The 27,672-nt window shown below is 38.2% G+C and overlaps 2 protein-coding genes across 3 annotated transcripts in view; one reads left to right on the forward strand and one right to left on the reverse strand.

Annotated features, from left to right (window-relative positions):
- Positions 1 to 4,811, reverse strand: part of LOC139946997 (metabotropic glutamate receptor 1-like) — a 100,828-nt gene extending 96,017 nt beyond the window's left edge. Inside the window, exon 1 of the mRNA XM_071944803.1 lies at positions 4,696 to 4,811. The gene's annotated coding sequence lies outside the window, so the exon portion shown is untranslated. The remainder of the gene's footprint in view (positions 1 to 4,695) is intronic.
- On the forward strand, positions 725 to 27,590 carry LOC139946999 (coiled-coil domain-containing protein 28A-like). 2 transcript variants are annotated; one of them, XR_011787302.1, is made up of 8 exons: positions 725 to 900; positions 1,528 to 1,666; positions 2,575 to 2,777; positions 7,138 to 7,300; positions 8,059 to 8,156; positions 8,670 to 8,846; positions 12,547 to 14,090; positions 16,079 to 16,344. XR_011787302.1 is itself a non-coding variant. In XM_071944808.1 (8 exons), exons 2-8 carry the CDS (start codon positions 16,347 to 16,349, stop codon positions 22,202 to 22,204), a joined length of 816 nt encoding a protein of 271 aa, XP_071800909.1. In that variant the 5' UTR covers positions 12,748 to 14,090; positions 16,079 to 16,346; the 3' UTR covers positions 22,205 to 27,590. The 2 variants fall into 2 exon arrangements, 1 of the variants encoding a protein (XP_071800909.1); XM_071944808.1 differs by lacking the exons at positions 725 to 900; positions 1,528 to 1,666; positions 2,575 to 2,777; ... (1 more) ...; positions 8,059 to 8,156; positions 8,670 to 8,846 and adding exons at positions 17,857 to 18,104; positions 19,367 to 19,517; positions 19,950 to 20,049; ... (1 more) ...; positions 21,347 to 21,369; positions 22,144 to 27,590 and having other exon boundaries at positions 12,748 to 14,090; positions 16,079 to 16,518.
- The last annotated feature ends 82 nt before the right edge of the window (positions 27,591 to 27,672 follow it).

Below are 27,672 nucleotides of genomic sequence, written 5' to 3' on the forward strand. Positions count from 1 at the left end.
CGCACAAGCAAAAAAGGGTAAAAGAATATTAACAAATTGTTCTGGGGTAAGACATGTTGTTACCAAACGGATTACTATCAACGCCAATAACTAGCCTACTCTCGCACATGATTTTTTCGAGAAATAAATCTGTCCACCCATCCCGGACCATTTACCAAATCGAAGGACTACTTACCACCACAAACTCTCTGAGTTGTGTACTCCCTAAACAATATTTTGTAAATTCAAAATAATTAACACTTATTCATAATTATTATGAGAGATACGTAACTTTACTTGTAGTTGTACCCAGTCTTGCTCTGTTCTACTGAGTAATAAATATGAGAAAATATAGGCCGATTGTGTGACTTGCACTAAGTCATATAATATTATGAGAAATAATTCATATAAACAAATAAGTCATAACGTAATATAAATTAGGTGTGAGCCTTCATTGATTTTAATTGTTTCGGATACGTTGGAACTCAGATAAAATTATTTGGCTTTTCCATTAAACAATAAACCATTCTATGTCTCTAACCTCCTGTCACAAAATCCTCAACTCTGCCAGAGTTATCAAAACATTGTACAACCAGTAGTAGATCTGTACAAGGAAGTAATATCTAAACTTGTTTACAGCACTATGTAACTCGAGGTCTGGTTTTCATGCCATTGTAATAAACATAATAGGGAAGTAAATGCATAAAAATACATGCTATTAATTTGTCACTGCATCACATACCCCATTTCATTTTACCATAATCAACAAACATCATGGCGGTCCAAGCTCGCTGTGCCTTTCTTGCTGTGCTATGGTTATGTTATTCTGTGCATTGCGTGACACCGTGACATTTCAAAAGTGATTGTCCCTGTTCCGATCCCTCGCTCTGTGATTCGGTCACAGCACCCCCAAGGAAAGAGGTGAGTGGGGATTCAGAGTGCAGATTGTAATGTTCATTCAAAAATAAATAAAATACCGGCTATTACACGTATTATATAGAGACATGAAGAAGAAGACATAATGGGGGCATTTTCATGTATCGAACCATCCTTTCGTTATTTTTGTGTTGCCGTTCTCTGGGGGGGGGGGGGCAACTTTTGCTGAGATGGGGGGAAGGGGTCCGACAGGTGCGGATTTCTGTATCAACTGTCATCATAAACTATAGCATCGATATTCGTTCTCTTAAAAACTAATAATATCATTGGGTTGTGGATAGTGGTGTTACTATAGTTAAAGGGGCGAAGTGTATTGCTTGGCATTTTGTGACAAAATTGTTCGAACTCAATTGTAGGTAACGGTAAAGGTTTCAACGTTTTTTTGCGGAATGCACCCGGCTTAAATCAGTTTGCGGCAGCAGTCGAATAACGATCAGTGAGTGTTCATATTATTTATTTTTCCTTTTTTTCCCCCATCAAACACGTTTGTTTTTAAAAGACGAAAATGAGATTACTCTTATTTGAGGAGCTGTGGTCATGGAACTTTTAAAGCTTATCATTTATTTCGCCTATAATTTAGATTACCTTACAAATGTTTGTTTTCCTGTTTAGATTTTTGCTTTCAGTTACGAAGCAATACACTGGGCAAAGTATGATTGGTCTAAAATCACCACCATCGCCATGATTGGAGAGTACCTGCCTGAGATCATGTGCCACGCCCACTCAGTTGGAGCGAGGGCTGTTGTTAAAGGTAATTAGACATTCGAGGTTGCATTATCACTTTGAATAATATGCCCCTTGCACATGACGTTTTAATCCTTGAAAATAAATATCAAAGCTGTTCACTCCCCCAAAAGGCAGATTCACTTCAGCGATTCCCCAGTGGTGCTTGGTATACATAGTTATTTCTATAGTTTGTTTTCGTGTTTCCTTAACCTTTTTTTTTTTGCCATTCAAAATATGGTGCCAAACAGGCTGGTCAGACCATGGAGCTCTCCATGGTCAGGCACAGTCTGAATAGGCCTACTACTAAGTGTAATACGTAAATCAGTTTTCAACTATTGCATGTATAGGGAACCAGTGTATATAGAAAAGATCAATGACAGAGACAGTGACAGCACGTCTATATATATTGTGTATAACAATGTCATTGAGATGTTTGACTACAAGTTTTACCAAGCACACTAACATTGTACTTCAATATAAATATACTCTTGAAAAAAAACAAGGAAAAAAGGTTTCGATTCAGAATTGAGAAGTATACGAAGGGTCCATGATACCGATTCCTGCTCTGTGTGTGGCCCGTTTAGAGTCGATATGGCCCGGAATATTAAATAGATCTGTAACGTGTGATGACTCATGATTATACCGGGGACCCAATTGTTCAATTTTGGTCATGCTGAGCCGAAAATTAGCATATTTTTTATAAAGTTATGTGTTCGCCCTTTAACATCTAAAACAGGGTAATATTTTCAGGTTGTGTAAGCTGTACTCTGTGTGTACGACACCGCGGGTCGATTCCGGCCTGGCACTTCTTAGATTGTATTTAACCTCACATTAAAGCTTTATGAATGACTATGATAACTTTCTTGATGATACCGTACGGACTTTCAATATAAAACAGACACATAACAACTAAGTTTTCCCTATTGTATATAGGCATGTTTCCAGCCGCTAATCTAAGCAACGCTGAGGACCGCACAGCCTGGATCACACAGCAAGTCGCTCGGACCCATTCGCTGCATCTAGACGGTATCAACTTCGACATTGAATACGCGCTGGAGGAAAAAGACGCCCATTATTTAGTTGCGCTCGTTAATGAGACTACGACTGCTTTCCACAAAGCAAATCCACATTGGCAGGTATTGCACTATAACTGTGGCTTTTTATAGGTGCTATATCGGTCTATTGGAATGACGAGGCCAGAGTTAATCCTATCAAATGTCACGGGGTTTAGAAAAACAACCATCAAACGAGCCTTTGATAATTTTTTTATTTTTATTTTTTCACCTGCATGGATATTGTACACAACCAATTGTGTTACTATTCACATCATTCTGCCCCCCCCCCCCCCGCCCACCTCATGCGGAAATAATCAAGTTCATGCTACGACACTTATCAAGTTCGAGATTTCGGGAAACAAATCACAAGTTTCTTTTAATCAACATTGACATAATAATTTGAACATGACGGTCATCTTAAAGGAAACAGTAGGCCTATTGTAAGTTTAGTAAATATACATATCGCATATTTTCCAGTATCATTATTATGTTGTTTCATTCACATATAGTTTTTGTCACCAAGCCAAACAAGGAAAACAGCGTTCAATCTGCGGACATGGAGTTATAGCTCTAGTTTTGCTTTCAGTTTCTTGCTACAATTTTGAAAGGTGTTTCCTGCTACAATTTGTTTACTTCAAGATTGCTCTGCTATACCTCAATATGGATAAATTTTTGGCTTTCTAAAAATGTTTTACAAATTAATTTGACGTTTAGATTGTGTGTGAGTCCAGTGTTGTAGCCACGGTGGGTGGTGAATACTGGACGGGCCTGCCCAGAACTAACAACTTTTGCCCATCAGCACTCTGAGCAAAAGAAATACACTTTTCTGCCCAGAACAGACCCACCCCCCCCCCCCCAGACTGGCACTTCAGCAATGATGGCCCCATTATCTAACCATGAATAAGTTTGTTTGACCGCTCGCCCTTAGGGGAACTTAATTGGGTTTGGAGCCCACCACTACAGATGGTCAATAATGGCTATATAACACTGTGTGTGACCACTGTCCCAGAGCAATGGTGTGATGAGATGTGTCCTGCTAGTGATACCACCTTGCTACACCAATATATGTTTCTGCTCCAACTCAAACGAAGTTTTATGTTGGATTTGTTTTAAAAATATCTAGACATATAGGCTAAACCACGAGGGAAGGGCTTTGATTTCGTGTTCATACATTGCCCAACAGAAGGTTACGGTAGTGTCAGATATTGTAATTTATTACCTCCGGGTTGACAAAAAAAAAAACAATCTGTGCAGACGACACTGATATTAATGCCATTGTACCCCTGAAAAAAAAACAATCTGTTTACACCGCGATCGTGTTAGGGATTCCTATTGTTTGAGAAAGGAGCAGCCACAGTTGGTTACGTTATACTATAAAAAACAACATACAAGAGTTTGAATGGTGGGGTTCATGAATAGAAATTCCAGACCATTGTGTCTTTTCATGGAAAATTTGTTTCGCTATATACGTTCCCCATTCACGGGCTAACGTTATTCATACCATGGAAAGTAGTACAGACCATAGCAACCGCAACAGAATTTAATTTACTTTCATGTTAATTTGTTTGAAGTGTGTCGTGCAAGAACTATCGCATTGTGTTAGGCTAAGTGTAACCTAGTTTGTGGTTCAGTGAGCAACACAAAGATGGCTGCCTCTGAGTTTATGCGGCAACTACTGTTCAAGTTTAAAACATAATATTGTTCCCAACTCCCCTCCCCTCTCTAATTACTGAAACAATTATATTTTCTGATTACAATGCTTGCATGGCAGGCCGCCAACATGCTCACAACTTCTCACTGTACATTGAAATTGTTTTCTGTGTTCTTTAAGACAGAAATTTAGCCCGGCTGCATGTGGTCCGAACATGTCCGACCAAGCAACATGGTGTTACAACACGCCGTGTACGAGGCGGTCTTGTAATGTAACACTGCAGTTTTACGAAGACATAATTTGCGTCAAATTCTGCCAATAAACACAAAACCATGAACTGGGACTTACCACAAAGTCATCCCCGTGTTCCCATCGACACTGTCATACTATCATGTCGTCCGTTACTTCCACAGGCACACCAAAAAGAGTAATTCACACCAGTGTACGGCAGGCGAATGTCCTGCTAAATCCATTGCAGACGACTCAAATGTGTCACTTTTTAGAAATACCGCGCGATACGTGAATTTGGACACCGTTTCACATGACCAACTCTGAAATACATCCGCGCATCATAACAGTTTTTAACACAGTTTCTTCTCTCTGCAGAAATTACAAATACATCCATTTCATTACTTTACAATCCAGGGATTTTGTTCATAAAATGCCGTTAGACACTTGTATCATTGCTTTACTGTACGGTGTGAGATAACTTGCTTATAATTAAATAACACGGCACTATATTATTGCCGCGCACTCATCCAGAACTAATAACATTGGCACGGTGCCTTGTGCCGTGTTTGTTTTCGCAACATTGTGGATTGTTGTTTTCTTTTTCTTTCATTTTCTATAGGACACTGGAATGGAAATTGTACAAGAACAAAAAAATATTCTCGCAGGAAATATCATCAACTGGGACAATGTATTGAATTTGTTGTACCAGTGTGAAATATTTAGTGTGGCCTCCAGGTTTACATTCAAGCTGTGTTCTAATTTGACTCGTGTAGGACTGGCCTAATTATTGATTCTAAGAAATAATTTAATAAGTGTTGAACCTTGCAAACGGCTACCGTATGTTGTGGGTCATCATTGCGAAGTGTGCATGTTAAGTGCAATAGACACTTTGATTTAAGCCAAAATGAGTTTGCCAAATGAAACACGCTCTATATAGGCTTGGCATTTTTTATTTTTCATTTTTTGCTATGGCCGGGGTAAGAGTAAATGAAAACGCTACGAACATTACTGGTTGATTTTGAAAAAATTTATATAATTATAACAGTCGTTTCGTAACGAGGTCTCTGAAAGACCTACTGTCACAAGTCATTATGTGATACCATTGAAGGTGCATCAGGGGCCTTGTTTTCTAAAAGGGGTCCTTTTTTGTTTTGATTAGTGGTAAAAACTGTGTGCTTGTATTCCATTACAATCAAATAGATTTGACAGATTGTGTTCATTGCATTGTTGCGTCATTCGTAATTAACTGTTAACAAGAACCACCGGCAAGCTCTAGGGTGCCTAAAAGAACACGTTGCCTTGGATCGGACGAGTTGGTCTATAAAAAGCGTTTATAACCGTTTGTTATAAAATGCATATGGTTGGCAAGATGTTTTAAAAGTAGATTACAATGATCCACACAAATTTGCCTCGAAAGTACGTGGTTTTCCTTTTACTTTGTGAACAAACGGTCGGCCATTTATGGGAGTCAAAAAATTGTCTGCCATTTATAGGAGTCAAGTAATTTGACTCCCATAAATGGCCGACCGTGTTAGTCGACGAGGTAAAAAGAAAACCGTGCAATTTCGAGGTGTGGATCATTGTATTCTACTTTTACCAAATCTTTTTACCCATAAGCATTTTATTAAACAACGGTTACAAACGCTTTTCAAAAAGACCAACTCGACCGATCCAAGGCAACGTGTTCCTTTAAAGCAGTGTTTATTAAAAAGGAAAAGAGTAACACTACTAATGGCCCTATGTAAACAAACAAAAACGTCTGCTTACAGGTCTTATGAAACTTTGCATTACACAGCAATAAGTAATTGTTATAAATATATAACTCTCTTATGCACTGTAAAAACTGGGGTGTAATATTGGTACCATGTTTTGTCCCATGATTAAAGGCAGTGGACACTATTGGTAATTACTCAAAATAATTATTAACATAAAACCTTTCTTGGTGACGAGTAATGGGGAGAGGTTGATGGTATAAAACATTGTGAGAAACGGCTCCCTCTGAAGTGCCATAGTTTTGGAGAAAGAAGTAATTTTCCACGAATTTGATTTCGAGACCTCAAGTTCTAAACTTGAGGTCTCGAAAGCAACCATCTAAACGCACACAACTTCGTGTGACAAGGGTGTTTTCTTCTTTCATTATTATCTCGCAACTTTGATGACCGATTGAGCTCAAATTTTTACAGGTTTGTTATTTTATGCATATGTTGAGATACACCAACTGTGAAGGCTAGTCTTTGACAATTACCAATAGTGTCCACTGCCTTTAATATAGATATAATTAAAATCTACATCATAATATCGTTTCAAAAAACATAACACCAATTGAATTTTTCTGGCAGAAATGTGTATTATTTTTAACACCCTGAGGTGTAATTTTGTATTCTACGTTGGTGTTTGTGACAACACCCATGTTGTTAATTTTTTTAACAACCCAGTTTTTTTGAGACGTTGTACAATGGGTTATAATTATTGTTGTCAATCGACACTCTCAACAATCGCCCAAATATAATGAGTTCACTGTACTGACGGAATAGTACTACTTTTACCTTTGACTTGCAGGTGACCTTTGACACATTTCCGTATCCGGGATGTCCAGCAGGTCGTTGCTATGACTACACATCTCTAGCATCCTCTTGTGATTTCATTGTTTTGATGGAGTACAACATGGGAGGGCTTGGCCCAATCGCGAAATCCAATGACCCTATGAAACTGGTCAAAGTAGGTGAGGTTCCTTTAGAATGTAGCTGTCAGTTTTTGGGAGTGGGGGGTCGGCTTGCAGTTGATGAGCTAAGAAACCGGCGCCATGTTGGTGTTTTCACAGCACTCACGTGGGTGTATTTACCACAATAATGCATAAATCAGTGCAAATGAACATCCCAGTTTCGTGGGTATTGTGAAGAACCAGATACAACCAAACTAATGCAGTCTCTTAAAGAGGACGGGTAGGCCCTACGATATTATTCGCATGTGAGGACTGCTGATGATAGGAAGACAAAGAAGAAGAAAAAGAAGAAGAACTGTCTGACATAGTCCACATAATATATCCATACCTCAAAAGAGAGACCATGCATCCCAGTGTTGTATGACTCGGGACTCGGACTCCCCCTCGGACACCAAGGTCTCGGAATCGAACTTGGTATGGACTCGATTACAACACTGCCATGGCATCACCGCAACTGACAGTTTCGTAACCAATATCACTGTCAACATATAGCGCCTATAATATTGCAGTATATGCCTTAGAACTGCAGGCTCAAAAACAGTAGACCTATTAGAAACACATTTAAATCACGCATAAGGCGATTAGTATTTTTGTTTGTTGAAGAGGTTTGGATTTAAGGTTGATAACAATCAAACTGGAACCCTATTATCAAATAATGTTGAATTGCACTAGATAGTAATATATTTGTTATGGTATTTGGGGCATGGCATGGTTAGGTATCAATATATATTTACTTTCCAAGGTATTCTTCTTTTCAGCGGTGGAGTCATTCATTGTTGATGGGATACCAGCCGATAAGCTGGTACTCGCCGTTCCGTGGTACGGCTACAGTTGGACTTGTACCCACATACTTCAGGTTTGTTTGTTGACCACTGTGTGTCACTTAGCACTCTATGAAAGTTTAGGTGACAGCTCTACTGATAAACTAGACAAATGATTGTTCCTTAAATCATCTAGTGGTCCAGTTTTCATGGATTAGCGTGGCTTATTTTTTAATTAAATAGAAAGCAATGTTTTATTGTGCTATAAAACACAGTACATTATAAGAATAAAAATAACCACATAGAGAGATTCGAACCATGGGTTTATTAACACTGAGCCACTGAGCGAACATAATTATTTTCAGCAGGCCTGTGTGCTTCGCTTTTAAAAGGGCAATGGCAGCAAGGCATTTTCCCCGGGCAAAGGCATGGACCATTCCTCCCCATGGTAAATGGCACTCTATGAGTAAATTGTAAATTTCTACTGGAGCAAATCAAGGGCACCAAGGCAATGACCAGGGGGCGTATGGAGGCAATCCTCTTCGAAGCCTCCGTGAAGTAATCAGGCCTGCCTGTATAATAATCATAAAGGTTTTTTTCTCTTTCAGGACAACATCTGTTCCGTTCTCAATGGTGATGTCGCTGCCACCAACCGACATGACTCTACGAGATACGGGGGTGTCATGACCTACTTATACTTCAGTCAGATAACAGATTTACTCAAAATCTCAACCACCGGACGGCTTTACAACGAAACATTTCAGTCGCCATTTTTCAACTACAAGGTGACATAATTAGCACTGTTTACTCAGTATTTACCCGAATTGTGTAAGACAAAAAAATCACAGGCATATAACTCGGTGTGATTCGAACCCACGACCCCTTGCAATTCTAGAGCAGTGTTCTGCCAACTAGGGAATAGCAAAGGTCGTGGGTAGTCTTGGTCCCAAGACCATTGGTGTTGCGCGGTCACACACAACCAACGTTCCGATTATGCACGGCAAAAACTGTACACGCTTGTAATGAACGAACGCTAGCGGGCGCTCTGTTTCTCTGATTTAGATCTCACAATGGTCTTGAATATTTGCAACGACGGGTCTTAACTTTTTTATTGTTTTTCGGCAAATCTCCCCCGACTTTCCGGTGGAGCCAATCAGAGGCTGTGTTGCGGTTGGCTCATGAATAATTCATCAGTGTTGTGCATGTAGTGTACAATGCATGCAGTAATTCCGTTGCATGACTTTTGCTTTACTCTGTGTGTGGGTATATACAAAGATACTATAGTATCTTTGGTATATATGTTTTTATCGGAGTGTAATAAAGTCCAGATAAGTAGGATTTGAAACTTTGACACAGTGGTACCAGCAAAAACATTTCTATGTATAATGTCCAGATCCAGACTACTGCATTGCCATGATATGCAGCTTGAAATGCGATCGTGGCGTTATGCTCCCGACGTGCCAGGGCCCACACTGATGAAGCCTGTATTGGCTAAACAATTTGCTTATAGTTAGCACAAAATAGTATTGCTTAGCAGAAACTGGTTGCCAGCCAATTTTTAATTAAATTTGAAATTTTGTAGTGCTCAAGTTAATGTAGTGCCAAGTAAATTTTTGGATAGTAAAGAAATTTTGTACAGTATTTTCTGCCAAACAGATATTAACTGGTGGGCACTGTAGTGTTATTCACAGTGAAAGTTTTTTAATCTTGGGGGAAGGAAATCTTGAGGGATTCAAAAGCGTCTTTGGGAGAACGTATTTTGAAACGTAACCGTAGCTGCATATCTTGGAACGTAAGCGTAGCTTGACTCGGGATTGAAAGCGTACTTTTTGATATTGTAGCGTAACCTAATAGTATCTTGGAGTGTATAAGCGTAGCTGAGTAGCTGCGTAGCTTGAACGTAACAGTATCTTTTGGTGGAGCGTAAGCATATCTTGGAACGTAATTCGTAGCTGCGTATCTTGGAACATAAGCGTAACTTGACATGGGATTGAAAGCGTACCTTTTGATATTATAGCGTAACATGAAGGAACGTAAGCAGATCTGTAAGCGCAGCTGAGTAGCTGTGTAGCTTGGAACGTTGACATCTTTTGGAACGTAAGCATATCTTGGACTGAAGCGTAGCATCTTGGAACATAAACGCAGCTGCGTATCTTTGAACGTACGCATAGCTTGACTCGGGCTTGAAAGCGTACTTTTTGATATTATAGTGTAACTTGAAGGAACGTAGACCTAAAGCGTATCTTGGAACGTAAACGTAGCTGCGGGCTTGAAAACATACCTTTTGATATTATAGTGTTACTTGAAGAACCGTAGACCTAAGCGTATCTTTTGGAACGTAAACGTAGCCGAGTAGCTGCGTAGCTTGGAACGTAACCATATAACATTTTTTTGGAATGTAGTCGTACCAATATCTTTTGGAATAACTCATGAGAAATTTGGAATTTTGATTGCTTGTCCAGCGGCGACTACTGCTATTCAACTCCCAGTTATTTGAGGCGAATAGTCGGGTCATTAAATTCCACTAGTTGCCCAGTTTAATCATTACCTCAAAAATAACTCTTCATTCACAGAATTAAAAAATAATACTTTGTTTGACAAAATTATGCTTTGAGGGAATTTTGTTTTAGCATTATTTTTATTTAAACCTTTTATACAAAATTCTCATAATTTTTGTAAGCTACTCACACAATAACACTGTCAATATAACAAAATGCGATATTCCTACGTTTTGACATCATCAAAATTACCTGAAAACTCATAACAAAAAGAAATTAGGGGGCCATGAATCAAAATGGAGCATATTGGAACGTTGCGATCATGAGAAACAACGGATTCGACACCCGCAAGCTGGGAGTTCATAGCGCCTGGGATTTAACACCTCCAACCCCCACGAGACACGGCATGGGCGGTACGTGATATTCCACAAGGCTTATTTCAGTTTCACGTTCCGATTGCTCCACGCAGTGGGGCCATACAGCGTCCGATACACGGACTCTCTGAATGCTAATTTTACGTTCGATTTTTGACCATTATTTACGATTTCAAATCGTCACGTATTCATAATCTGAATAGGTACCTGTACTTAAAATTTCACTGTTTTCCTTTTAATAGGCCTATAATGACCACGGAATCACTCTTTTGAGCAAAGATTATTAAAAATAGACCGCCGATCATATTGACCTTTGACTCGATCTAGTTTGAATAGTCATCTTCGATTCGTCACGTGATATGAATATTGCATACATTAAAAGTAATTTACATAGTCTGGCCACGCCTTCAATTTGCAAATATCCAAGACCATGGTGAGCACAGGACATGGTGAGATTTAAAGCAGAGAAACAGAGCGCCCGCTAGCGTTCGTTCATTACAAGCGTGGACAGTTTTTGCCGTGCATAATCGGAACGTTGGTTGTGTGTGACCGCACAACACCAATGGTCTTGGAACCAAGACTAGGTCGTGGGTTGAAATGCAACCGAGTAATAATGCCCGTGATTTTGTTCACATAAATGGCATACCACGGAACTTTACTCTATAACTTGTAAAATAGTATGAAATCATAGATAGGGCCTATCAGCAAAAATAATTAACTGACTGTTGTAGCCTTTGATGAGCCCTTCCCCCCTCGCTGGACAGCCACCCCAAATGATTGCGACCCCCAACCCCCTTTCTTTCTCAAATGAAAGTATTAGCTTGGCATCCTTCCTCTTTTCACACCCACCATGATCTTTACAATAATGCCCCAAATGAATTCCATCCTTGCCATGATTGGCCCGACCCAATCTGCTGCACTAAAAAGACAAGTCTTGCCTGCCTCGTTGCCGAATCAATCTCACGGCCTCTTCGTTTGCAATTGCCTCGGCTGGCAAGACTTCGTGCAGTTCAAGAGGATTTTACTTTCAGTCGTTCACATTATAAAAACAACTCAAAGTCACTGCAGAAGCCATTTTCATATTCCCAATGCTAAGAATAATTCCTTGTCTCCTCCAAAGACACTAAACGGCTTCAACGTCTACAAAACCGGGCTGCAAAGCTCATTTTCCACAATTATTGTTTTTAAATGTATCACCGACACAGATGCTCCGCGTTATCTCAAAGAACTCATTAACCCGTATGTTCCAACTAGAGAAGGACTGCGATCTGCCAAAGATAACAGAGTTCTGATCATCCCCCATTCTCGCACTTCATCTGGTGACCGGGGTTTCTTTGCTGCAGGGCCTACTATGTGGAACCGATTACCCTACAATATACGCCATTCATCTCCATTAGCAGCCTTCAGAAAAGCTCTCAAAACCTGTTTAATGATTCTTAATCTTGTTGTATGTTTATCTTGTTTTTGCTATTTTTCTTTCTGTGTAAAGCACTGTGATACATTTTTTGTAAGAGCGCTTTATAAATGCCTTTGTAGTATAGTATAGTTAGTATTGAGCTTGTGACATACGGGCCAACCAATTATTTAACGGTTCATTTTGATGTTTCTTTTAGGATGAAGGAACCGGCAAGATGCGGCAAGTTTGGTACGATGATGCCTCCAGTTTATCATTTCGTTACCAATACGCTAAGAGCCAGAATCTACGGGGTGTTGGCATGTGGAATGCTGACTGTCTTGACTACAGTGGAGACGACGAAGGAACCAGACTAACCAAGGAAATGTGGGATGCTATAGATCGGTTCAAAGCATGAAGCAGTTCCCTAGACTTGAAGGATGTATCACCCCCTAATTGGAATAATTACATTTGAATCCAATTGTTCTTAGATTAATAAAAACACTGGCTATTAAACGTTCATCTTGATACCAAAAGTGTTATATTATAGTCCTGATCCTAATAAATCCTATTAAAAATACAACGGGGAATTTAATTATAATAAGTCCCAAATTGTATACATCAACACATAGTGTGTGCCTACGTTCCCGGAAGCTGCAAAAAGAGACGCGGGGTATTTCTACATGATATTATTGTTGGAAATTTCGTTTTAAAGACAATGGACACTTTTGGTAAATTATCAAAGACCAGTCTTCCCAACACCGTGTGTCTCAACTAATGCATACAAATAACAAACCTGGTGAAATTTTGAGCTCAATTGGTCGTCGAAGTTGCGAGATGAAAGAATAAACACCCTTGTCACACGAAGTTGTGTGCTTTCAGATGCTTGATTTCGAGACCTCAAATTCTAATTCTGAGGTTTCGAAATCAAATTCGTGGAAAATTACTTCTTTCTCGAAAACTTCGTCACTTCAGAGGGAACCGTTTTTCACAATCTTGTATACTATCAGCCTTTCCCCATTATAATTATAATATACTCGTTACCAAGCAGTTGCTAAACATTATTTTGAGTAGGCCTATTTTACCAACAGTGTCCACTGTCTTTAACCCTTTCACCATTACACTTTCACTCAGTGTCGGGGTATTGAGACGCCCTAAAGAGCTTGGCTTGATGGAAATAAATCAATCAGTGGATAACTAAATGACTCAAAATTACTTTGCATGAAAGTTATTTAGAAGTAAAAAGTAATTTCCCTTCAAGTAACCTTAGTCTATCAGATTTGTTGGAAATAATGGTCCATTCAAGGATCAGTTAATTGCGTATAGTTAAGGGGTACCACACACTTCGGTCTAGGCCCTATTAAGGGAATTTTTTTTTAAGATAAAGGGGTTAAAACAAATTAAAGTTTGTCAGTATTATTAATTTGCAAATTTCGTGACCTTTCAAGTGTTGTAAATTTAATTTGGAAATGTATGAGACGACAATCTAGGCACTACTACGGTAAAGGCTACGATTACTGGTAAGAGTGTTGCTAAGGAAGTCGTTTACTTTGTCTGACTCAGAAATCTAGCCACAGCCGTAGCCGTGAGTCGCAGCTGTATACGACGGATAAAGACAGAGGACCGGACTAGGGACAAGTCTACTAGCCACAGCCTTACTAGTTTTTTGCCACGTGAGGGCGCGCTTCAAATGTATTGTAAACATCACTCGGAACCAAAAGATACAGAATACGGTTGCGAGAGGTGGGGCTGAATAATTGTCAGGTAAACTAAATAATTGTGTGTTGGTTTTTAAAATGAACAAAACAGTAAATTGTGAATATACATTGTCGGTGATTGGGGAGTTTAAGTTACTCCAACTGCTTTGTTTTACGATTCAATCATGGTTAAATGAAATGATTTTAATTGACCTCACCATGCTCAATCAATGCGTGGGAAAACGTATACATGTATGTATTGACCAGTTATGATAAATCCTTCTTGAAAAAGGATGTCGGTGAAGCAAATAGGCAATTATGGGCAATTCTTTCATATTATAGGTGGTGTAAAACTACAACATATAGGGGAAAGGTATGGGTGTGTGAATGGGATATGGATGGGATATCCTGGTGTCATGTGTTTTCAGTAGGATAACAGGAAAATTGTTCACAATCAAAAACTAAATAACACTTTCACTTCATGGTGTGTTGAAATTTGTAAAGTTTTGGTTTTACGTTGCGAGAGACAGTCCGCCATTAACGGTGCTTATACATGCACCACATTGATTGGAGCAACGTCATATGTTTTCACACCTTTCATTGGTTGGTATTTTATTGAATATTCAGAAGCTAGTATGGCGTGCAAAATAAATAAAAAATATTATTCAATTACTACTTAACAAATTTAATTACATTTTTGTCCTAAGGCATTATGGCTACTATATTAGAATCCAGAGATATCATAAGGCATGAAAGTAAAACACTCCACCCCCCCCCCCCCCTTGATGCACTCACACTTAACAACAATCCGTTTCCCCCATTTCAGACCAGTAATGTTTGGTTTCAGGAGATAAGAAACCAATCTATGATATTTTCTCTTTAATGTAGACTTAATATTTATTACGCTTATCGGAATTTATAACAGTTATGCAGTAAATAAATAAAAAAAAATTGTTGTCATTTTCACTTAAAATATTTTAATATTTTCCCCACATTTGCACACCATAGAATCCCAAATAGTAACCACCTCACGTGATCCATCTAGTGACTAAAGCAGAATGAAACTCAATCTAGCAGTCTATAGTAATTTTGTTTTTAACTTTCGAGGTTGGATTCATGATGTTTCTTTGACTCATTTGAATAATGGCATAATAATGCACTAGTGATTAGTACCAAAAATCAATCATTTTATAAATGTTTGAGCATAACCAACGACAGGAAACTTTAACAGCATGATTAATAAGCATGATGAAAATACAGACCGTGAGTAAACTGCATAGCTTCTGTCACCGGTGCAGCTTGCACAATTTCGGTAAACGGGAATCAAAGTTGGGGACCGAAAACATATGAGGGTCGATAACTTATGACGCTACGATATATCATATGATAATGAAGTTGTGTACTTGCTTCTACCTAGCTATGTCTACTTACAGTTCTTCTAGATATTCTGTCTTAGTTTAAACCTGTCTAGCCCCATATCGGTCCAATCCACTCTGTAACCATTGGCCCCAGCGCGTCTGATATAAAAATCTTTCGCTTTTTTGAAAAACCATCTGAAACGATCTGCATCAAGAAACTGACCAATCTAATGCTTCAGAAGTTGCAGATAGCCCTACACTTGGAATTGTTCACATTAGGTATCACAGGTTTTGAGTAAAAATTTTATTTTTACTTCTCAATAGAACACTCGACGTCAACGCAAAATATGTTTTGGTCACCGGCCGTGACCGAGTTGGAAAAAACCATTCTGTAAAAGGGGTGTTACAAGGCAGTGCAGCAGTGTGTGTGCACTGTCCATTTCATTGCCCGCCGCTCACACATATAGTACAAACAAATTTTAAAAAATATGTCTCAATGCACATATATGCAAGTATTAAAAATGAAATTTAAGTAAGCACTATTTAAGTAAGCACTTTAAAACAAATAGGCAAAGGACGTAAACACTGAGTTAAAACTAAACATGACATGACGTTGTCATTAGAGAATAGAGATGGGGTAGCAAGTTTATTGTTTCATTAGTTTTTGTCGACTTATTTCAAATATTTTCATCAACAGAGTTGAGTGTTACAAACAGTAATCCTTTGAGGAGACGTCTTTCACAGTCACCTCACACCCTACCTGAGGGTCCCTACCTACTGAGAGTCACACCCTACCTAAGGGTCACACCCTACATAAGGGTCACACCCTACCTAAGGGTCACACCCTACCTAAAGGTCACACCCTACCTAAAGGTCACACGCTACCTAAAGGTCACACCCTACCTAAAGGTCACACCCTACCTAAGGGTCTGTCTTCCTGAGGGTCTGCCATCCCAGTAATCATAATGTCCAACAGGGCACTCCATGGCAGCCCACAGCTTGGGGGTCGTGGCTACATGTCCCTTACTGAGACCAATCGTGCCCATCGACCAGCGTCGCTCACAGGAAGTGTGCCGTCCTCACATCATCAAATAAGCAGTGCCTTGTTACATCATCAGCACCAGAAAAATCAGCCAGGTAGGATTTGGCAAAAATCTGTCTTGTTAATTTCTACCGTGTGTATCCCATAAATCTTTTGTACAAGTTTGTTTCATCTTCCCATGAGTATAACATTCCGGCCAGTGACACAATGTTTTAAACATGATATTTATATTGAGTTGAATTGAAATTGAACTGAAGACGAACCTCAGTGGCCTGAGAAATTTCTTTGTTGTTCACAGCCAATGGGCCATATTTTTGACAGCGTGAGGGCGCTCTCAATCACTTCCGGGGGTATTACCCAAAACAGTTATTAAAGATTGGAACACATACCAACCACACAGACATCTAATCCATCACGGACAATAAGACTTTTCAAGGAGCTGTTATAATCCACCTCTAGTCTAAAGCAACTTAAAACTATGGCACAACAAAAGTGACAGAACGCCTATTAATCTGTGCAGGGCGAATCGAGTATACCCCTAGAAGTGATTAAAATACTATTTATAGCGCCCTCGCACGGTAAAAAAATAAGGTGCATTGCCATGGCTCTTTACTCTCAAGATTTAGACTGGTGTTCTGTCTTTATCTGCAAAAGGCACTGGTCTTACAGGCCCATTGATATTAGTGAATGGACCTTTATCACGCTGTCACCGTCTTGGTCTTGTTCCCTGTTTCTACTGTAACGAATGCTAACATTCATTGTGCAAACATGGCACCAGACTATTATTTCGTCCAGCCTCAGTTTGGTTACAATGAGTAAAATCAAGATGGCCACACCGTGATAATAAAGGTCTATAACCTATTCTGCGTTATGATTGGCTTGCTCCGGAGTGAGGTACATGATGGTCTCCTGATGTTGTGAGTGCATAATGTGTGTATGTAATCAAGGGTAATATGTGTTCATATGTGAATTGATGCGAGAGGTCAAAGGTACATCTGCCAAGATTCAACCAGGTGCCCAAGGCTGGTATCTGGCATTATTCATGAGCCTCAAAGTGTCATGTCAGATGTTCAGGCTTTCAGCGCCAAATTTCATGGCTCTGCTTACCTGAAGCAAAGTATCTACACTTTTGGAAGCAGGGAATTCCACGCTTACACAAGCATATTTCACAGGTTAACAGGGATTAGCGTGTGTACTCCACGTTACTAGGCATTCTTTGCTTACACAGCTAGCGCAGAACTTCAGTGCTTGCATGTAAGGGGAGAATGATGATCGTAAGCGCAGAATTTTGCAGTCAGCAGAGCCATGAAATTGGGCCCAGGATATGACCTCTGTTAAACTTTTGCCTGAGTTCAAGGGGAGAAGTAACATACTAATTGTTGTGCATTCATTTTTGTAGTTGATTAAAAAACGTTTCTGTGTGACGTGTTTAGGGAGCCGACACAGTCTAAGCGGACCTTCTCTTCCTTCCCCTCACGTCCCCGTCACCTCCTCCCACTCCAAGTATCCTCCACCCCTACGAGAGCAGAGAGGTAGCCTTGGTGGAATCGGCCATGGGTCAGCCACAACAACACAGGTCCATCATGTACAACAGCCTGGTATGTGGGCCATGCCACAGATGAAGCACATAGGGGGACCAGCGAGTCAAAGCACACCGGCTGAACAGACTAAGAAAACAAAGGTTAGACCTCTACCGAACCAGGGATGAGATAGTTCAGACTTTTATCTGAATTCAGATTTTTTAAAGTCTACCTGGTAAGCGAGCTGGTAAGCTGTATCTTTCTTAAAATACTTGAGCTATTAAAGGAACACGTTGCCTTCGATCGGTCGAGTTGGTCTTTAAAAACTGTTTGTAACCTTTTGTTAATACAATGATCCACACAAACATGCCTCTAAATTGCACTGTTTTCCTTTGACCTCGTCGACTAACATTTATGGGAGTCAAATTTTTCCCATAAATGGCCGACCGTGTTAGTTCGCACAGTAAAAGAAAAAACACGCAATTTCGAGGCAAATTTGTGTGGATCATTGTATTCTACTTTTAAAACATCTTTCCAACCATATGCATTTTATAAAAAAAAACAGTTACAAACCCTTTTTATAGACCATCTCGTCCGATCCAAGGCAACGTGTTCCTTTAACGCATTCAAATTTGTTTTTGTTTTTGTTTTTCTCATTCATCATATGTTCATATTAGTTTAAGTCATTCTATTGCATTCATGGGCATTCAAGACAATTCAAGTTGAATTTTAACTACCTTTGTACACTTGATGAAATTGAATGGTTGACCAGCTCTTGCTGCTGGCTTTTAGGTAATTGAACGAGTCGTGCAGCCTAATGAAATTGAATGATCTTATTTTGAAATGCTAAACTGGTGAAATTGAGTTACTCTTTTTGACTTTTGAATGCTGAATCAAGGGAGCATGTGTTTTCAAACGAACTTAATGAGCCAGGTATAAAATCTAATGGATCTTTGCTAATTATTCATCTCAGTATTATTAAAGGCAGTGGACACTATTGGTAATTACTCAAAATAATTATTAGCATAAAACCTTTCTTGGTGACGAGTAATGGGGAGAGGTTGATGGTATAAAACATTGTGAGAAACGGCTCCCTCTGAAGTGCCATAGTTTTCGAGAAAGAAGTAATTTTCCACGAATTTGATTTTGAGACCTCAGATTTAGAACTTGAGGTCTCGAAATCAACCATCTAAACGCACACAACTTTGTGTGACAAGAGTGTTATTTCTTTCATTATTATCTCGCAAGTTCGATGACCGATTGAGCTCAAATTTTCACAGGTTTGTTATTTTATGCATATGTTGAGATACACCAACTGTGAATGCTAGTCTTTGACAACTACCAATAGTGTCCACTGCCTTTAATTAGTCCTCTTAATAAATATTAATTCCTCTTGAAAAATATGAATTTCTTGAATGATTAGGGGAGGAAGAAAAGTCGAGGCAACATGTTGGACACTGATAGACCATGTAAGGAGCACAGTTTCATCACCAACGTTGACGATGTGCAAAACATGCAAGATGGTCTGCTACAACTCATGAGGGACTTTGAGACTGGCAAACTCAGTGCTTTTGGTAAGTCACTGTTTGGGCTGATTTACCATACTTCGATCGGTCGACCATTGTGAGGTCCAGCTTATTTGCTGACCGGCGGAACTGCGGAGGAACCAGGTGGTTAACAATGGTTTTACCTTTGCAGATTAAAAAGCAAAGTAAGGGTGGATGTGTAACTAACAGGTAGTTTTTAAGACTTGGTTATAGGCCTGCATAACCAAACACGTAAATTCTAGAAATGGTTTTCTTTATTCCCGTTCCCGGCTTCGACTGACAAAAGTGTCAGGCTACGTACAAGCTCCGTTCCAAGTTTCAAAAGTGGGTGTGAGAGTATAGCAGTGTCGGGGAACAATTTAACAGTTATCTTTTGCAGAGATCATGATTAGCAAAAAACATTAAGTTCTTTTTTCATCATAAACATTAAAGTCACTGTTATTTTATTTGTTTCTTAAGATGAGCACTGTTCCTTTGAGAAGATGAACAATGTCCGAGACCTCCAGGAGAAACTTGGGAGGATGCATTTCAAGATGGAGTCGGACATTCAAAATGCAGGGTGAGTCTTGAAGCCAAGCAATCATTCAAACTTAACAATTTTTTTTTATTTGTTTTGCGTTTTTGTATATTATTATATATTTGGTTTCCTGATGATGACTAGTGCAAGCTTATCAAAACATTGAAACCAATTAAGAACTAACTTCGCGGTCGTGAAGTTAATATCGAGAAGTCCCCTCGTCCGCTAAGCAAAAGTAGTAGTCCGTGTGGATTTCCTACCTTCTGCCCAGGTAGTAGTTAATAAGCAGGACAGTTCTTTTCAGACTTGAGAAGTCTCCTGAATGCTAACGGATGGATGAAAAGTGTCATAACTACATGTAATTGAAGTGCTTTTGACAAAGGTTAATGACCCACCTCATTTTTTTGCAAGCCTTTGTTTTCAATAATGTTTAATATTTAAGTTCTCTTTACTTTTTTTTTCAATTAGTGCAAATACTAAAGAAGGAATCGACACCGCTAGCCAGAATATGGACCATCTTCTTTCAAATGTAAGTTTACCTGGAAATTGCTTTATTTGTCGTTATAATCCTACCCCAACAGAAAAGCCTAAAGGGATTTGCAAATCTTTGCAGGTGGATAAAAGGATTATCCTATTAAGGCGCTTATTCTGCAAAATGAATAATGAGATGAAAAATTTCTAAGAAACTCCTTGTCAGTTGGGACCCTGGCGGAGGGGGGGGGGGCATTATTATCCCTCCTTTGGGTATTATTATCCCTCCTTTGGAAACAAGACAAACGGGCTATGAAGAAAACAAATGAGGAAATAATAAACTTGTAGCTCTACAGTAAAAACTTGGTGATGAAGACTATACCAAAATACATGGACATGCAATTTTGTCTGGATTGTCCCTAGTTTCAGGATCTTCTCAAAATCTCCTCGAAAGAAGTGAAGCCACAAAGGGACAAAGAACTAGTCCACATTGTGTCCAAATCCGCAGTTTTCTATTTCTGGTTATATACGGAGTCTGTAAACATCCTGATTTGTAACATCTGGGAGGTTCCGGTGTCCCAAGGAAATCTGTCTGCCGTAGATTCTGTCCCTCGTATGGGAATTGAACATGTAATGGGCTGAAGGAGGGTGATTCAAAAGAGGGCGCTATCAGAATAAATGGTGCATATAGGGGGACAGAATTTCAACCCTACATAAAACTGTTTTGTTTCATGGTGTGCATATTATAAATGGGAATTAAGTTACTCGTCCTTAAGACAATGATATTCCTTATTATATAAAAATTATTTGCTTTGAGGGATGTTTCAACTGGGTTTAATTTCTAATTTTTTATTCTTTATGACTTCAGCTGGACCAACTTAGCATGGCGATGTATCCTTTTGAAAATGTTCAAAGTCTGAACTGACTCATTGAAAAGTTGTTTGTGATAATAAAAATGTTTACACTATATAGCTTGTTAAATGCAGTATACCAGCCTGATACTTGATGGAAGCAGTTGGCCCCATGCCTCCCTGGCCATTGCTTTGGTGCCCAAGAAATGTTTCAGCACAAATTAACACTCTTTTGTTGAATGTGCCCTCTACAAAGAAAAGACTGGTTTGCCCTTACAGGACACAACTACACCACTGCAGCCATTGTTCAATATCTTAAACAAAAAGTTACTTCACGTGTATAATGTTATTAATTTGTACATTCTACTAGATCTCCTTTTTGGGGGAGGGGGTAATAGTTCTGAGCGGAAACTTACCCCTCCTGGTGACGCAATTTTTCAGAGCTTTATTTAAAGGCAGTGGACAATATTGGTTATTACCCAAAATAATTGTTAGCATAAAATTTTTACTTGGTAACGGCTCTCTCTGAAGTAACGTAGTTTTCGATTTATTTGAGGTCTATAAATCAAGCATCTGAAAGCACACAACTTTGTGTGCAAGGGTGTTTTTTCTTCCATTATTATCTCGCAACTTCGACAACCGATTGAGTTCAAATTTTCACAGGTGTGCTGTTTTATGCAGATGTTGAGATACATTAAGTGAGAAGACCTGTCTTTGACAATTACCAAAGGTTTCCAGTGTCTTTAACTCTTTGTATGTGCCTCTGAAATGAATGAATTGATTGATAATTTACCTTGACTGTACGGTGTCTCAGCCGAAGCTTACATCCACCAAGCGACTCCGCTACTACCTTCCACACTGACCAGCCTATATGACCACCGATTAGTGATGACAACAGGTATAGCAATTATTGATTACAGACATTGTTGAAATCACAAGTGTTGATATGTATATTTAGTTTGCGGTAACACCATGTGTGTATCTACTTGCCAGGTAGACTATGTTACTTCTGAGAACTTGTCTACTAACCGGTAAGAAAGATTTTCGGAATTCGGGAGACTTCTCAGTTCTGAAAAGAACTGTTCTGCTTATATACTACTACATTGGGCGGAGGGTAGAAAACTATTTTAGCTTAAGGAGATTAAGAGGACTTCTCTCCACTTTGGCGGCATGTGTTTTTAATTGGTTTCAATGTTTCGACTAGCTTGTGCTCTAGTCGTCGTCACTTCACTATTTCGGAATGAGTTCTTGATTGGTCTCACCGTTTGGTCTAGCTTGCTCTAGTCATTATCAAAGGATATGTTGATATGTAGTTCCATCTTCCCGCGAGAGGTTCGTTGGAAGTGCTTGGCTGGTACCTGTGCGTTGGTGGTCTCCTTCACCCAGTTAATATTGCCACATTGTGTCTGTGGCAATATTATATGTTTTAACAACATAGGATGACATCAGTTATTTGTTCAACCTACCAACCAGAGTTTCCACAGAGAACACTCTTATCTGCCACAGCTATAGGCCTAGTTTCATATACATGTAGCTGTAAAGCAGAAATTACAGCTGAGCAAATATCTTTTCTTAGCACGTAAAAAAGGAGGGTTGACGTCTCAGCTTATTGCTAGCACTAAGTTAACAATAATTAGTCACAACTAACTCATCGTGCTATACTTTTTTCACACATTTGATATTTCTTCAAAGGAAAAGCGACAACGTTCCAAAGACTTATTATAAAATCAAATGAAAGAAATAATCATTGCAGAAATTGATTACTTTTCAGTATGTAGTGTGATGGGCGTTAACAAAAATGACAACAGTGGGCACACTGTAGTGGAATGATTGGGCCTTTTCTTCATTTTATATACATCGAGTATACACCTGGAATTAGTGATACTAATATTTAGGAGTTTTTAAAAGATATTTTAACAATAATCGTCACAAAGACAATGCCATTATGAGTTCGTTTTTGTTTGGCATTTTTGTAAATTGTGAAATCTGCTTAGCAAATATGACCAAACTTAGCTTACCAAATATGACCAAGTTTAGCTTACCAAAACTACAGTAAAGCAAAGCTAAGTAAAGTGGGGGCATGTCATGTATGTTGGCCCCGGAACCTGTATAAACAAGTTATTTTTGTATCTAATAATTCTGGCCAAGGATTATTTCTAAAAATATTTATAACACACAGAAATAATTTAAGCAAGTAAAGAAATCACATACTGCAGATCTGTTTGCCCACAACATCAACATTTTATTCAAGATAACTATTTCAGCTTTCAAATTATAAAACTTTCATTTGGCAAAAATAGCCTGGGGATTTCCAGCCTTCTGTGGATTACATGGTCTTCCAGACTATTAAAGTCTTCCCTACAAACTAAAACCTTAGTAACTTGCTACCAATACACACCTAGGATCCCCAATTCTGTCCCTTGAATAAATTGAGCTTTTCTTTTTACTAAAGATTTTAAATCACACCATGGAGCTATAAACAAAAAAGAACTCCATCACCACAACAACTATGAGAAGCTACGATTTTATTTTAACCACAATTTTTAAAACATTTGTGGCGAATTCGTAAGAAGAATGGCCAGCCATACGACAGAGTGTGAGTGGTGTTGTTTATTATTATTTTCAGAGTGTTTTGAATAATGGATGAATTTGAGAAATTTGTGATATTCCTTTTTTGAATGACTGACCACTTCTTTTACAGAATTATAGTACCATCCCTGGACATAAAATAATGAAAATTAACAATGATAAACCAAATTTATAATGTTAGTGAAGATAATAAAAGAATATTGTAATTGTTACCTCAGTGGCTTTTGGTGGATGTAAAAATCACACCTTTGTCCTTATCTCTAAAGGTGGAAAGTATCGAAAACAAATTAATGTTTGAAAACATTCCATACATATTGGTGTGCAAGTTCTTGGCAATTTGGCCAGTAACCCACTTCAAGTGAAGATGTGTACGTGCCTATATAGGGATCAGAATGAACCCAATATGTTTGTGATTAACATCGTAGTCAAATTGACCACAGAGCTCGTCAAAATAGGAAATTTGAATCCGGTAATGGTGGGATGCAGAATGACTTTGTCAAAGTTTCTGAAATGGGTCCATCGCACTAAGACTGAACATTCAGACACCATTTTGCTACAGTACAATTTTGTGTATTACATACAATTTGTGTATTACATACAATTTGTGTGTTACAGTACAATTTTGTGTAATGTGATTATTCCACTAGAAAATAACTAAAGATGAAACTATGTCAAAAGATTTAGGTGTGTTAGTGGAAATAATATTGAGTAAGAATAAGTAATCAGAAGAGGTATTATAGAAGTCTAAAATCAAAAGTATAGATTTTGGTTTTTCAAATAAACTACGTACATGGCTAACTCCTACGTTAAAATATGGCACATGTCATGGACGAACTGTTTGAATGTGCACATTGAAACAATGTTATTTCAAAGTAACACACAAACGAAGCTCTGGTTTAAAATATATTTCCTAGCTCAACTTTACAGACCTGTTAAGAAAAACAACAGTGATTTTGTTTTATGTATGGCAGACTCAACTGGTATCAGCCGGTCTACTATAGCTTTCTTTGAAAAATATGATTCTTCTTTGTCTTTTAAAGATTGGCTGCTGTTTAAAATACTTCTTGGTGGCCGTTCTGGGGTGGTTTTGCCAACCTTATTTCAATTTTGTTATTAAAGTTCGATGGTATTATTTCCTGGAAGTACCTTTTGTCTAAAAATCATTTTCCTCTCAGGTCTGGAAAGTCGAATTTGAAATTACTGTTAGTTAACTGGTTAAAACATCTTAAGGGCAAGATTGTCTGGGTACGAAAACTAACACGAACAGGAAAAACTCATTTACATAAATCATGCAATACTTCTCACAAACATTCATCATTATCTAACTACGTATTCAGTGCGAAGGTTGTCTGGCGAGGTAAGTGCGCGTTGCAAGTTTGCATAATTAAATATTCATGACTCATGAATAATAAAGAGTGTGAACCAACACGATGCAAGAACCTCTACCAGAACGAACCAATAGTTAGGTGCAGTATAAAAAAGGTAATTTCTTGAGAATATAAGAATATTAATGAAATTATCATAAATACAGGAATAGTAATTTAAATTAAGTATAACCTTTTCAGACCTGTTATCGACTGTAGGAATTTCTGAATTTAGATATTGACCAAAACCTGATCTTCGAGTTTGACGTTTTTTAGTGTTTACTTATTCGACAATTCGACAATCAGTCGAGTAATATTGTCTATCGTGAATTTATTATACATGTTCCAGATTGTGTGGGAGTATTCGATTTTTCAATTCGGTTTATACTAGTCGATACCAGATCTGTCAACTAAAGAATGGAAGATTTCTAAAAACTACTCACAAAAATTCAGCACCATTGTCAGCACAAATTATTGTAAACATTGCAGCCCACCGGCCGCGTGCATTACAATGTGTTAGTCAATTAGTATGAGTTGTCCCTTTTGGTATTAAATAATTACACATCTTGGAAATAATAATAATCTTGTTACAATATCTATAAAATATTACATCTACAACTGAAATGATTTCAGCAAGTTTGGTGAAAAAATATTTCATTTTAACAAACTGCTTCAAGGAGGTATTAAAAAAGTTGAGAAGAAGTTTTTTTTTTAGAATACACACTATTAGAGGGAAAACTTAACTCTATTTTACAATTGATATTTTACAGTCAAATCATGCAGTCATAAACTTCCTAATGCCGCATTAAAGACATTTACAAAATTACTGTTCAGCCAAACTCAGATGAAAACGTCAAACCATGGGATTTAGCTTTCTCCCCCTCAAATGTAATACATAGGATTGGTAGAAAGATACAACAAACATCATTATTTAATTTTAGCCAGGTAACTTTCTCATTATGGAGTCGAGAACCATTTCTTTTCTGTGAAAAATTTCCCTCTGAAATAAAGTCACATTTGAGAAAACTAGATTTGAAAAACCTAAAAGAAAAACGCAACAGTTGATTTTAAGGACAATGTTTTTCTATGCTGATAATAGTGGATGCTGTGTCACTGTTTTCTCCCCGCTCACACAACAAGTTCAACCCAAATTTTGTTATTTTATGTTGGCGTAAAAAAAATGGTTGATCACAAAACAGTAACTGTATGCGACTAATTTGTAAGGTCTACCAATTCTGAACATTTTTGTTGATTTTTTTTTTTTTTTTTTTTTTTTTTGGGGGGGGGGGGTGGGCTTTTTCCTGTGGCTGACGATCTCGTCTGTTTTCAAACCTCTATTTAAACTCAATAAGTCTACACCTCTTTTACATCTACAGTTACATAATGCAGCAATTATGTGGCGAATAACGGCGCCTCAAGCACCCAAAACACATTACAATGAGACACGTAATTCTTTTGTGAAAATGTGGTACAACATCGATAGCATTATAACAATCCGATTTTAAATTATTGCCGCGAGATCAATGTCATTATGCACATGACGTCATTTGAGTAGGGCGCCCTCACCTTGATGTCCAAATGAAGTTGTTAATTAAGCAAACCTAGTGCGCTGGTTGTATAATCATGTACACATCTGCGCGTTCCGGTTGCTTCCTTGTTGGTTTAAATCTAAGATGGCGGCTTGGTGACGTCAGTGCATAAAGGTATACTTTAACATGATTCTAGATTCAAAAATGAGTCCATGGCGAGTAAACTTGTATCGGTTGTCCCAAACATTACCAATGTCGTACCACATCTTCAAAAATTCAAAAAACAAAATGGCGGAGCTAACACGCCTCTCTACACAGTTTTTCATACATTAACAACTTTCAATCCCATAATACACAGTTATTTAATAGTATAACACATTTCAGTTTGGTATTTTAAACAAAATCCAATACTAATTCAACCGCTAAGACTATACTTCTTGTTTTCTATTAAATGAAAACAAAAATTTAAGAACTCGTTCATAATATTTCCGTCTGTTATTTGAGAACCATCGGTTTATGCCAGAAAGCATGGGGAATCTAAGATCCGAGAATGTTTATTCTAGAAGAAAGCATTTTGTGCTTGTCGCCAAATCTATTAATCCTCGACAGTTTCACTGAATAATGTCTTTGTGGTTTTGTTAGATCAACTAAACCAACATTTTTTCAAGCAAAAAATTAAAAGGAGGGGGTCGTCATGCAAATCAAAAAGTTTAAAATGCGATGCAAAATTGCGAACTATAATAAAGAACCGAGTGACTGTTTATCTACTCTAATTTTTACTACGCATTTCTAATTACTACTTAATGCTAGCTATTTTTTAACATACCTGAGTTGCCCTTCCTATGCGAAAAGAAAGCCAAG

This window comes from Asterias amurensis, chromosome 14 (genome assembly GCF_032118995.1).
Source record: "Asterias amurensis chromosome 14, ASM3211899v1".
Classification (NCBI taxonomy): domain Eukaryota; kingdom Metazoa; phylum Echinodermata; class Asteroidea; order Forcipulatida; family Asteriidae; genus Asterias; species Asterias amurensis.